The sequence below is a fragment of the Monodelphis domestica genome, chromosome 2 (assembly GCF_027887165.1).
Source record: "Monodelphis domestica isolate mMonDom1 chromosome 2, mMonDom1.pri, whole genome shotgun sequence".
NCBI lineage: Eukaryota > Metazoa > Chordata > Mammalia > Didelphimorphia > Didelphidae > Monodelphis > Monodelphis domestica.
Window position 1 is genome coordinate 213580512 of NC_077228.1, and position 13769 is coordinate 213594280.

Here is a 13769-nt window from a genome sequence, read left to right on the forward strand (position 1 = left end):
TGATCACTTAACCTCCCTGGGAAACAGTTTTCTCAATTATAAAATGAAAGAGTTGGGCTAAATGACTTATAAGGTTCCTTCCAGCTCTATTCCTACTAATAGGCAAGGATGAGGTAGAAGTCCACAGCTTCCCCCCCCCCCCCCCTTTTAAACCCTTGCCTTCAGTCTTAGAATAAATACTAACTTTGGTTCCAAGCAGAAGAGCAGTAAAAGCTGGGGAATAGGGGTTAAGTGATTTACCTAGGGTCACACAGGTAGAAAGATCCTAGGGTAAAGGGCATTGCTGCAAATGGCATGAAAAGTCGCATGTAAATGAACAAACCAATACCTCGAAGGGTACTGACAAATCCCAAGACTAGGCACTTTTTGAGAGGAGAAAGCGGAGGGACAAGGTATTTTTGGCACATTCCGCAGTCATTTACTGTCTTCTGAGACTTTAAGCCTTCACTGTCGCTCATGCTTCGAGACTTAGGTAAATCCACGATGATCTGAGATTTCACCAGGATAGGGAACTTTAGGTGTGGGAACTCGTTCACCTAGGCAATAGCAACTTATCTCTAACAGTAAACGCTCCTAGGGAGCAGTAGTAGCCCGAGCTGCATTTTGGGATTCTGGGACTTCCCCAGGATTACTTAGTAAGTAAGTCAGGGGCGTGAGGAATTCGAATTCAGGTTTTCCCGACAGCAAGTCCAGGACTCACTCTAGCAACAGCACAATGACATATCACAATAAATAACCGAATCTCAGGAGAAGGGTATATTTGGGCACATAAAGGATGATCAATGACGACTTAAAAGAAAAGAAAAAGGAATATTAAAGAGTATCCCTATGCCTAGCACTTACCGCTCTTCTGCCTTGGAACCTTAGCATCGATTTTAATACGATAAAAATACAAGAATATGCAGTCAAAAATATCTTGAAAACGTGTGTATATGTTACCCCTAGTTGCGCTTTGGCGGGTTCTGTGTGGTGCGCCCTGGAACAGGAGGGATGGGAGCCCGACAGACTGATAGAGGGCACTTAGGACCCAGGGGGAGCTCGGGGCCGGCTCTCGGTGCAGCCGGTGAGCGGAGATCTTCCCTGCCTCCCCCGCCTTCCACCTCCCCCTCTCCCCCGCCTTTGGGGTGAGAGCATCTCAGATGTCCGGGTAACCACGGCTCTGGGCTCTAGGCAGCCTCTGTCTGTAGCAGCTGGGCCGGCGGGCCCCGTGCCCCCCGTCCCCCTCCCAAACCCAATGTCTCTGCTCTAATATCAGCGCCGATCCCCCTACCCCCAAGTCCTTCCCTTCCCCCTCCCCGTCCCATCTAACTCCGGTACCATGAACGACCAGTACCACCGGGCGGCCCGGGATGGCTACTTGGACCTTCTCAAAGAAGCCACCCGGAAGGAACTCAACGCTCCAGATGAAGATGGCATGACCCCCACCCTCTGGGCCGCCTACCACGGCAACTTGGAGTCGCTGCGTCTCATCGTTAGCCGCGGGTGAGGTCCCCATTCCCCACCACCCTTCCTCCCTGGCTCTTTCTCTCTTGGCAGCGCTCTGGGTTTCTTTTCCTTGGCAAACTTTAGGGAAGAGGGAGGCCCAGACTCCCGACCCCAGCCCTCCTTTGCCTTAGCCTCTCCTTGCCCCTTCTTAGGGTACCCTTTCCCCTCAGATCAAGTTTTAAACCTTGTGTCCTGGCCCCCCCTCCCCCAAAGGCCAGCTCTTGTGTCCTGACCTAGGTATGGGGTGTGTGATGACCTCTCACACTCATGTGGATGGTGTGTGTGTGGAGGTGGATATCAAGCCCAGGGAGAGGAAACGTGGGGTTCCCAGGTCTGAGGTCAGGGGAACAACTAGAGAATTTAGGAGAAAGGGAGATGCAGGAATTGTGGGAGGAGGCTACTGGGCTCAGGGATCTCCTTCCAAAAATCATCTAGGAGGAAGAGAGATGGATGTTCTAGGAAAGAATCAAAGATGAGAGGTGATGGAGGGGAGGATGTCTTTGTCCCCTCTCCATCATAGGTAGAAGGGCTGGGAAAAAAGCTAACAGAGATGGCTTTACCACCCAGGGCTGCCCTCTGTCACTCTTCCTGTCTCCCTGCTCATTCCCTGGAATTTATGGGTGCAAACTGAAAATGCCACAGATGTCTTGCTTCACTGCCCCTGTTAATTAGGTTTCTCTTCCTTCAATTCTCATCAACAAGGGTGAAATATGTCTGCCCCAGCTTTTCTTCTTTGGCCTTGTTTTGTCCCTACACTGCCCTTCTATAAGGACAGTGTCTTGTGTGGGTTTTGTTGTTGTTGTTGTTTGTTTGTTTGTTTTGTTTTTTAAAAACTCTCAACTTCCACCTTAGAATCAATACTGTGTATTGGTTATAAGGCAAAGAGGGGTGAGGGCTAGGCAATGTAGGCTAAGTGACTTGCCCAGGGTCACACAGCTAGGAGGTGTCTGAGGTCAGATTTGAACCCAGAAGCACCTATCTCTAGGTCTGGATCTCAATCCACTGAGCCACCCAGCTACCCCATCTTGTGTGTTTTGATACCACCAGTGCAACTGTTTACAGGATAGCACCCACCTTCCCTATTTCCCCTTGGAAGCCCAATCCTATGTGGTTTCCTGTGGAGTTGGTGTGAGCATGGAACCCAGTGGTCAAGGCCTTAGTAAAGAGATAAAAACTGCCCAAGAAAATAGAAAATAAGGGACTGACTCAGAGCAGGAAAGGAGAGGAAAACCAATCATTTATTAGGAGCCTGCTGTGTGTAAGGAGCTTAATAAATATCTTTAATTGATCCTCACAACAGTCCTGGAAGAAATGTGCTATTATTCTCAACATTTTCCAGTTGAGAAAACAGAGACAGCCGGAGTTTAATTGACTTGCCCAAGGTCACTCAGCTAGGAAATAACTGAGGTTAGATTTGAACACAAGTTTCCCTGACTCCAGGCCTGGTACTCAATTCATTAATTCAATAAACATTTAGTAAGGTGGCTGAGTGAATAGAGAGCCAATCCTGGAGATGGGAGGTCCTGGGTTCAAATTTGAATTCAGACACTTTCTAGCTGTATGACCCTGGGCAGGTCACTTAACCCTAGTTACCTAGTTCTTATCACTTTTCTGCCTTAGAGTCAATACTTAAGATTGATTCTAAGACAGAAGGTAAGGGTTTAATAAATAAATACACATTTTGTACCTCCTATCTGCAGGAACTGCCCTTGCTAGGGATACAAAAAGAGGCAAAAAACCAATCCCTGACCTAAAGGAGATTTTAATCTAATGATTGTGCTCTAACCATTAAGCTACTTAGCTGCCTCCAAATCAGGAAGGAACAGGCATTTATTGGGAGCATATTATGTGCCTGGCATATTGCTAAGCGCTTTATAGATATTATTTCATTTGATTCTCACATCTTTGGAAGGCTCTTTTGATTCCCATTTTACAGATGAAGACATTGAGGCAGAGTTTAAGTGACTTCCCCAGTTTCAGGAAGGTAGTAAGTGAATGAATTTGAATTTTAACTCAGGTGGACTCCAAGCCTTGAGTTCTACAGATCTGTGGATCTAAACAAATGTTGAATATATTAAATATATTTTTAAAAAAATATTTCATTATGAATGGTTTCCCAATTTTCTTATATGCACTTAAGGCATTATTCTGAGAATAATTCTCTCAGTGTCATTGTTCTTCGGTCTATAGAGTAAAAGCATGAAGATTCCTGTCCTGGAGGAAGTGAAGAAGGATCTGATTATTAAGGATTTATTCTGTACCAGATGATCAGTTGAAAGGGATTTTAAAGTACTAAGAGCCAGGAAGGAATGAAGGGCAATCACACTGTATACTGGGTCCCTCCCCCCATTTAACTGAAAATTAAATTGGGAGGGGGGGAAGCTAAATGACTCAATGGAGTTCAAATCTGGTCTTGGACACTTCCTAACTGTGTGACCTTGGGCAAGTCACTTAACCCCAATTGCCTAGTCTTTATTGTTTTTCCGTCTTGGAACTAATACTTAGTATTGGGTTAAATAAAAATAGGGTTATGGATAGCTAGGTGACTCAGTGGATTGAGAGCCAAGCCTAGAGACTGGGAAGTCAAATCTGGCCTCAGACACTTCCTAGCTGTGTGACCCTGGGCAAATTATTAAACCCCATTGCCTAGCTCTTATTACAAAAAAGAAAAAAAAGGAAAGGAGAAGTGAGGAGAGAAGAGGAAAAGAGAAAAGAAAATCAAGAGCAGCCCCAAGGGGTAGAAGGTGAAGAAAATAAAGGTCACTCAGGAGGAATGTGAAAAAGGAAGAAGGCATATCCATCCTGTTGCCTTGGTGAGAGCTGTAGGTGTTGGGCTGCCTATATATATATATGTATATGTATATGTATATGTATATGTATATGTATATGTATATGTATATGTATATGTATAGATATAGATATAGATATCCCCTCCTGTAAAATATATGCCTCAGGGTTTTTGTTTGTTTTTAGCACTAGATATTGTCACCTTCTACTCTATCAGCTGTTAAAACTTTAGGGGCCTGGTAGCAGGGTGCTTTCAAGAGATGCAGGATCCTAAAGAGCCCCAAAAGGTGGCTAGGTGGCTCAGTGGCTAGAGTGCCAGGCTTAGAAGGAGGAAGACTCATATCTGTGAGTTCAAATCTAACCTTGGATACCTTTTTTTTTTTTTTAAATTCAAAGATATTTTATTTTCCCAATTACATGTAATAACAATTTTCAACATATATTTTCTGAAATCATATGATCCAAATGATCTTCCCTTCCTCCTCTCCCACCCTTTCAGAGATGGTAAACAATTTGATCTGGATTATATATGTGTTATCATGCAAAACACTTCCATTTCCTCAGATATTTTCAAGCTATGTGACCCTGGGCAAGTCACTTCACCCTGTTTGCCTCAGTTTCCTCATCTGTAAAATGACCTGGAGAAAGAAATGGCAAACCTCTCTAATAGCTCAGCCCCACAAAAACAACAAAAAAGCCAAATGGGGTCATGGAGAGTCAGACACAGCTAAAAAATGATTGAACAGAAAAAAATATAGTTTTATAGAATCTAGTCCAAACTCCCCAGGAAACTAAGGTCCTTCTAGGCAAAGTAATTCATCTAAAATCACTCAGTTTATAAATGGCAAAGCTAAGATTAAAGCCCAGTTCTCTTCTTTAGATCTGTGATCATTCCATTATATCACACTCTATAATATGTAATACTATTAATAGCTGACCATATATATAAATCAAGATATGTAATAAAACAATAGCTGACCATATATATAATTTAATATGTGTAATAAATATAGTAGCTGACCATATGATATATATAATTCAATATATGTAATAAAAACAACAGCTGACCATATTATATATAATTCAATATAGTATAATACGGTGCCTTAAAGTTTACAAAGTTTCAACATATTATTTCCTTAGATTTACATAATAATCCAGTGTGATAGAAATTATAGGTATTATTCCTATTTTATAGATGGGGAAATTGAGGTAATAAAATGGCAGTTTTAGACTCAGGGTATCTCTTGGCTTCACTTTGCGCAGGGGCCCCACATCTGGCATCCTGTCCCTCATCCTCCCGAGCTCTGCTTTTCTCTGGTCCCTTTGCCTTGCCCTGTGCTCTAGCCAGCTCTAACCCTGCCTCAGGCAGGCTAAGCAGTGTCTGTGTCCGGGGCCGGTCCGATGACTACCTCTTTTCCTTCTTCCCTCCCCCACTCCCGGCCCATGGGAAAAAGTCCCGGCTCTTTCCCAGGCTGCGGACATCACTTCATTCGCCTTGAGGGGGTCTTGCTCTGGCTCTGGGAAGGGGCCACAGAAAGGCTTGTGTTTCTCGCTCCTCTTTAGAGGCGAGATCTTGTTGTTTTGGTCTCCTGTGAAGCCAGCCAGGCCTTTCTCTTTGACGAGAGTGAGGCTGGACTTGGGATCCAATTAGGAGGAGTACAAGGGGATGGAGGGCTGCCGGGGCGGCCGAGGAGACAAGGGAGCGATTCTTTAGTCAGAACTGGGACCTCATTAGCAGCGGGATGGGGCTGGGGGAGGGGAGGGAGAAGGAAAGCGGGGAGGACCCGACTGAGGGCTTCGACTCAGTCACAGACCGAGAGTCTGTGGAGGGAGATAGCGTCCAATGACTCCGGGCAGGGCCTGCCTCAACCAGGGACTGCGATGGGGCTCTCTGTACCGTTTCCTATGTATTCGGTTCCAGGAGTTAGGCTTGTGGGAAGTATTTAGGGATCCCCACAGAATAGGTGTCCAGCTGCCCAGGAGTGAGGCAGAACGCCCCCAACCAACTCTTCCTACATGCAGTGGGCCTGGAAGAGTAGATCGCGGAGCCGAACTCGCAGGCAACACTCTCCTTCTCCCTCCCTCCCTCCCTCCCCTCCCTCCCCTCCCTCCCCGGCCTGGCTGCCCCCTCAGTCCCCTCCAGACCAAGGCCAAGGCTGGACACCTGCCTCTCACACATGGGCTTGCCAGGCCTGGCCCTGGTCCCTGCAAACAACATGCACTTGAGCTCCTTTGCTAGAGTGTACACACACACACACACACACACACACACACACACACACACACTCTGCACTCTGGATCTCTTTCATACACACACACAAGCTGCTCTCACAGTCTCCCACTTGCACAGAAGCACCCATCTGCCCTAGGCAGGCACCCACTCTAACACCCCAGGCCCACCACCTCTCTGGGCCAGCTCCTCGCTGGGCAGCATGAATAATTCACTCCTCTCTCTCAACGCATCAAATATTAATCCTCTGAGATTCCCAGCCCTGCTGTGTCATGGGGAAGGCAGGCCTGAGCTGGGCCTTCCCCAGAGCCCTCCCCACCAGGGACTAGGATGCTGATGGTGACAGAAAACTCAGAGATTTTGGAAAATACAGTTTATCAGTAGCAAACTGGCTTTTTTTTAAAACTCCTACCTTCCATCTTACTGTCCAAGTCCAGCACTCTGTCCACTATAGATTTTTTTTTAAACCCTCACCTTCTGCCTTAGAACCAATACATAGTTTGGTTCTAGTGGTCAGGGCTAGGCAATGGGGGTGAAGTGACTTGCCCAGGGTCACACAGCTGGAAAGTGTCTGAGGCCAAATTTGAACTCTGTGACTTTAATGAATTTAATGTTTCTGGCCATCTTCCTAACCCTGTGCAGGTTTGTTTCCTTAGCCTGGAATCCATTCACTTCTTATTGTTGTTGTTGTTATTAAAATAGTAAATTATTAACAACTAGTAGAGATTAATATTTAACAATAAAGAACTAATATTTCATAATAAATACTATTTAATAATAGTATAAAATAAATAATTATTATTTTAAAAATAAGCTATAGTGGGGGGCAGCAGGGTGGCTCAGTGGATTGAGATCCAGGCCCAGAGACAAGAGGTCCTAAGTTCAAATCTGGCCTCAGACACTTCCTAGCTGGGTGACTCTGGGCAAGTCACTTCACCCCCCTTGCTTAGCCTTTACTGCTCTTTTGCTTTAGAACCAATACACAGTATTGATTCTTTTTTTTTTTTTAACTTTTTTTAACCCTTACCTTCTGTCTTGGAGCCAATAGCGAAGAGGGGTAAGGGCTAGGCAATGGGGGTCAAAAGACTTGCCCAGGGTCACACAGCTGGGAAGTGTCTGAGGCCAGATTTGAACCTAGGACCTCCTGTCTCTAGGCTTGGCTCTCAATCCACTGAGCTACCCAGCTGCCCCCTACAGTATTGATTCTAAGGCAGAAGGTGAGGGTTTAAAAAAAAAAAGCTATAGCAGACAGAGTGCTGGACTTGAAGTCAAGAAGATATGAGTACAAGTCTTGTCTCAAACACTTGCTAGTCATGGGACTCTGGGCAGATCACTTAAACTGTCTGTCTCAGTTTCCTTATCCATAAAATGGATATAAAATAATAGCATCCAGTTCCCAGGGTTGTTATGGAGATCAAATGAGAGAATATTTACAAAGTTCTTTGCAAAGTTTAGAATACCATATAAATCCTGGCTCTTATTTTTAAAATATTTTTATTAATGTATTTTAGTATACTTGGTTTCTTCTGTAATCCTATGTATTGTTATTGTTATTTATAGATTTTTAAAACATTAATTCTGAGAAAGGGTCTATAGGTTTCCCCAGACTGTCACAAAAAAGGTTAGGAACTCTTGCTTTAGCAAAAGGGGAAGGAAGATTTTCCCAGGATAAGCCTGTTTAATCTACATTAAAAATTTGTTGATCAATGTATCCAGCTTTAATTATTTTCTTCAAAGTATTGGGATATTTAGCTTTTACATTCTCCTCTGAACTGGTCTTCTCTCTAGTAACTCTAATACTATGCAACTGAGCTCAATTTTTTTTTTTAAACCCTTACCTTCCATCTTGGAGTCAATACTGTGTATTGGCTCCAAGGCAGAAGAGTGGTAAGGGTTAGGCAATGGGGGTCAAAAGACTTGCCCAGGGTCACACAGCTGGGAAGTGTCTAAGGCCAGATTTGAACCTAGGACCTCCCATCTCTAGGACTGGCTCTCAATCCACTGAGCCACCCAGCTGCCCCCGAGCTCAATTTTTAAAGCAAAATCAGACCAACCAACACTTGGCAGTAAAAATTTCTTCACTATTTATTTAATTTCCATTTTTTGTACAATCTTAAATTAATCTGATGCTCTTTTTCCTGAATAGCTGCTCTACTATGAAGAATGTGGTTTTTAAATTTTGTTTTGTTTCAAAATCCTAATTTTCTGTCATGGAATCAATACATTCTATTGGTACTAAGGCAGAACAGGAGGGATGAGGCAATAGATGCCTGAGTGATTTGCTCAGGGTCATACAGCTGGGAGGTATCTCAGGCCAGATTTGAACCCTGTCTCTAAGCCTGGCTCTTGATCCAGCTTCCCCCAGGAATGTGTTTTTGACAGGTATCTTCAATCCTTATAGCTAAAAGACCCCCCATTTTGAAAACTTTTCTTCCTTGTAGTTGTTTACAAACCACAGAAATCTGATGCAAATTTGCTTTTTTCTTTTGCTCCCCCCCCCTGTGTTTTATAATATTCTGTACATCAGATTCCAGCATTCTGTCCTCTCTTCCTTTTTTTAGAAATAGTATAAACTAATCTATGCCATTTAATTACATCAAATTTCTGTTTCAAGATTTTTTAAAAAGGGTAAGGAAGAGTTTTGGGCTCAGACTGAGGCATGGGACCTTTGGGTTTGGGGGTAGAAAGGACATCTTTTCAGCCAGGGGAGATAGTCTGACTCCTTCCAGCTTTCTCAGGAACCTTTCTTCCATAGTCTATTCTGTGACCATCAGGAGACATGATCATTCATTCTGAGGCCCCACTTCCCAATGCTTCCTCTCTTGAGGTGATACCACTGTTATCCAAGTTGTTCCAAAGAGCAGTACCACTTACCCTTCTGGTCCCCCTTCCCCAACTCCTCCACAGCCAACTGCTTCTTATTATCTTATTTCAGAGGTGATCCCGACAAATGTGACATCTGGGGTAACACCCCGCTGCACCTGGCAGGCTCTAATGGCCATCTCCACTGCTTGTCCTTCCTGGTGTCCTTTGGGGCCAACATCTGGTGCCTGGACAATGACTACCACACGCCCTTGGACATGGCGGCCATGAAGGGACACATGGAGTGTGTGCGCTACCTAGACTCCATTGCGGCCAAGCAGAGCAGCCTGAACCCCAAACTGGTGGGCAAGCTGAAAGAGAAGGCTTTCCGAGAAGCAGAGAGGCGCATTAAGGACTGCGCCAAGATGCAGCGCAAACACCACGCGCGCATGGAGCGGCGTTACCGGAGAGAGCTGGCGGAGCGGGCGGACACGCTGAGCTTCTCCAGCCTCTCTTCCAGCACCCTGAGCCGTCGTCTTCAGAACTTGTCTCTGGCCAGTCACCTCCCCTACTCCCAGGCCACCCTCCACGGGACAGGCCGAGGCAAGACAAAAATCCAGAGGAAGCTGGAGCGGCGCAAGCATGGCGAAGGAACTTTCAAGATATCGGAGGATGGAAGGAAAAGCATCCGCTCTCTGTCTGGGTTGCAGCTGGGCAGTGATGTGATGTTTGTCCGCCAGGGGACCTATGCCAACCCTAAGGAGTGGGGCCGATCCCCACTCCGGGACATGTTCCTCTCAGATGAGGACAGCGTCTCTCGTGCCACCCTGGAGCCTGGCCTCGGGGCTGAGTCAGCCCACTCGGAGGTCAGCACAGACTCAGGCCATGACTCTCTCTTCACTCGCCCCGGCCTGGGCACCATGGTGTTCCGGAGGAACTATGTAAGCAGTGGACTGCAGGGGCTGGGTCGGGAGGAGGGAGGGGCTGGCACCCTGCGTGCCAGAATGCGGCACTCTCCAAGCCTGGATGATGATAGCATCGGCAGTGCCAACAGCTTGCAGGAGCGTCTTGATGAATTGCCTTGGGATGATTTTGACCTGGGCCTAGATGAGGCTCTGGAGCCTGAAACCAGCCCATTGGAGACTTTCCTTGCCTCCCTGCACATGGATGACTTTGTGGCCCTCCTGAGGCAAGAGAAGATTGATCTGGATGCCCTGATGCTCTGTTCTGAACTAGACCTCCATAGCATCAGCATCCCCCTGGGGCCCCGGAAGAAAATCTTGGGCGCCATCAAACGCAGACGCCTGGTGCTAGAGCAGCCCCCTGCACTGGAGGACACAGAGTTGTAAGTCTAGGAAGGAGGGAATGCGCTAGTGAGATAATCCAGAAAGGGCTCCTAGGACTTTGAACTGTAAAGAGCCTTAGAGATCCAAATCATCCAACCCTCTTATTTTACAAATAAGGAAACAGATCCAGATTAGGGGAAATTGACTTGTCCATCCCTCTAGGGATTTGTCCAGTGGCCCTGCTTGCAAGGGATCCTGTACTTTCTTTGGGGGGGGGGTGGCACAAGGAACATCAGGAACCAGAGTCTATATATGTTAGCCTTAAGAGAACTGTGAGTCTTCCTGTGTTTGGGGAAGACTGAGTTTAGCCCTTAATATCAGATATACAGTTCCCAACTCTCAGGGACAGAGCTGTTTTGATCTTCGAGTTGCCCAAATGAGGGCTCAGAAAGAATCCTTACTCATGTAGCAAGGGAAAGGAAGGTTGGATTGGAGCACTTCCCAAGGAATTGAGATACCTACTCTAGCCCCTTGCTAGAAGTCCAAAAGGGGCTGTGCTAAAAATGTCTAGCAACAGAGCCAGGAAAAAACAACTCATTCTGTGGGAGCAAGAAGAGAAAGTTTCGGGGGACAGCTGGGTAGCTCAGTGGATTGAGAGCTAGGCCTAGAGAAGGGAGGTCCTAGGTTCAAATCTGGCCTCAGACACTTCCCAGCTGTGTGACCCTGGGCAAGTCACTTGACCCTCATTGCCCAGCCTTTACCACTCTTCTGCCTTGGAGTCAATGCACAGTATTGACTCCAAGATGGAAGATAAGGGTTAAAAAACAAGAAAAAGAAGAAGAAGAAGAAAAGTTTCCTGTCCCCTTTTCTTCTCTAAAAACCTCCTCTTCTGTCTTAGAATCAATACTAAGTATTTGTTCCAAGGCAGATGAGTGGTAATGGGTAGGCAACGGAGGTCAGTGACTTGTCCAGGGTCACACAGCTAGGAAGTGTTTGAGGTCATATTTGAACCCAGAACTTCCCATCTCTAGATCTGGCTCTCTATCTACTGAGTCACTTACCTATCCCTCCTGTCCCTTTTCCAAGCAGGCTCTTTATTGGAACACAAAAAACACCAGTTTTCCCTTGGTCTCCTAATGAGGGACCAAAGTACATGTCTCATAGGAAGTAACCAGAGCACTGAATGTTCAGTTTCACTGGAAGTGTCCGAATCCACTCTCTACTTACTAAACATAACTTTAATATCCCAGGTACCAAGTGGGTACTTCCCCCAACTCCACTTAGCCCAGAGCACCTACGACATGGTCCTGTCCCTGGGGGGTGACTGACTGCTTAATGACACCATGCCAACCTCTAGGAGTCCTGGGTTTTTAGGTGCTGTCCAGAGAGCATCACTGGTACTTCTTGTGGGAGGTGACTAGATTTTGAGGTTGGGGGATAGTGGGGGCATTTAAACTTTCTTCCAGCTCCTTCTAAGGAACTTGTTAGGGAAAGGAGACTACCAAATTGTTGAGGGGAGGGTGAGTGGAGGCATGAAGATGGGAATGAGGCTAATCACCACAAGGATTCTTTAATATTAATTTAAAATATTAATTGATACTAATATTCATGATTGACTTCACCGAGGCAATCACCCACTATTCTCCTTTTTCTCCACAGATAACTGAGGGGGTTATGCCCTGAACCAGTGAATTGCAAATTGCCACATATCCCGGTGGGACCACTGAGGCCTCACCAGCCACAGCCCAATGGCCCTTGTTTACTTCCTATCCTGCAGCTCCTAGACCCTGGGTCCTCCTGGGAGGATGGACTGCTTGCTTTACCCGTTCTTTTAAGATTGTTCTAGGTCTGGGAATAGTGGATGTTCCCTTCCCTTCTCCTTTCCAGCTTCATTTTTCTCCCATCCTGCTGCAAGCCTAGTGGGGAGAGGAGAAGGGATGCAGGTCACCCTTTCCTATGTTTTGGGGTTTCTGTGGTCCTAGGGTCCTGGAAGGTGAGCACAGCCCCTCTTTGTTGGGACCCAGGCAACACCAGATTCTACCTTAGACCTTTAGTGAGGGGCCAGAGCACATGTGTTACAGCAAGTGATCCAAATAGTGAATGCCCTGATGCAACCTGTTCCTGATCCACTCCCTTTATGAATAGTTTTAAAGTTGTGGCCATGTGAATAAGAGGGGTGCCTGCTCCCATCCTGAACCTGGCAGAAGACCCTTCAAAGAGCATTTATATGCATCAAATCTGAACTCACAAGGGAAGTCATATCTCCTGGGTTTTGAATTGCTCCAAGCTCAGCAGAGGGAAAGGGTGCTCCTTGATGCTGCCACCTCTCCTCTCTTAGAAAAGGATCCTCTTGGGCATCTGAGTGGCTCAGTGGATTGAGAGCCAGACCTAGAAATGGGAGGTCCTAGATTCAAATCTGGCCCCAGACACTTCCTAGCTGTGTGACCCTGGACAAGTCACTTAATCTTCATTGCCTAGCCTTTACCACTCTTCTGCCTTGGAACTAATACACAGTATTGATTCTAATATGGAAGGTAAGGGTTTGGGGGGGGGAGAGGGAGAGAGAGAGAGAGAAAGAGAGAGAGAGAGGGAGGAGGAGGAAGGAAGGAAGGAAGAAAGGAAGGAAGGAAGGAAGGAAGGAAGGAAGGAAGGAAGGAAGAAAGGAAGGAAGGAAGGAAGGAAGGAAGGAAGGAAAGAAAGAAAGAAAGAAAGAAAGAAAAGAAAGAAAGAAAGAAAGAAAGAAAGAAAGAAAGAAAGAAAGAAGAAAGAAAGAAAGAAAGAAAGAAAGAAAGAAAGAAAGAAAGAAAGAAAGAAAGAAGAAAGAAAGAAAGAAAGAAAGAAAGGAAAGAAGAAAGAAAGGAAGAAGAAGGAAGGAAGGAAGGAAGGAAGGAAGGAAGGAAGGAAGGAGGAAGGAAGGAAGGAAGGAAGGAAGGAAGGAAGGAAGGAAGGAAGGAAGGAAGGAAGGAAGAGAAAGCAAGCAAGCTCAGGCTGAGTCTCTCCCTCCAGAGAACCTCTATCCAGAGAGGAGCTAGCCATTCATGAAACAGACTCCTCAGCCAAAATACATTTCTACTTTTGCTATGCTGGTCCACTGAGAGCGCCCTGCCTCCAGCCCCTTATCCAGCCATCTCCCTTTGCCTCTGGCTAGCTGGGAGAATATGGAGTGCAAGACTAGG

At 46.0% G+C, this 13769-nt stretch overlaps 1 protein-coding gene across 2 annotated transcripts; it reads left to right on the forward strand.

Moving 5' to 3' along the window:
- The first annotated feature begins 1091 nt into the window (after positions 1-1091).
- Positions 1092-13420, forward strand: USH1G (USH1 protein network component sans). Of its 2 annotated transcripts, XM_007482676.2 has the most exons (3): positions 1092-1482; positions 9441-10652; positions 12253-13420. In XM_007482676.2, the coding sequence occupies exons 1-3, from the start codon at positions 1319-1321 to the stop codon at positions 12254-12256; spliced, it is 1380 nt and encodes a 459-aa protein (XP_007482738.2). In that variant the 5' UTR covers positions 1092-1318; the 3' UTR covers positions 12257-13420. The 2 variants fall into 2 exon arrangements, with proteins under 2 accessions (XP_007482738.2, XP_001369718.2); XM_001369681.4 differs by lacking the exon at positions 12253-13420 and having other exon boundaries at positions 1119-1482; positions 9441-10656.
- The last annotated feature ends 349 nt before the right edge of the window (positions 13421-13769 follow it).

What these genes read in the sequence shown, in the direction of transcription:
- USH1G (XM_007482676.2), top strand. Translation starts at nt 1,319, where the DNA reads ATGAACGACCAGTACCACCGGGCGGCCCGGGATGGCTACTTGGACCTT. An exon ending in CGTCTCATCGTTAGCCGCGG is followed by an intron (nt 1,483 to 9,440) that starts GTGAGGTCCCCA and finishes ATCTTATTTCAG; the next exon opens with AGGTGATCCCGACAAATGTG.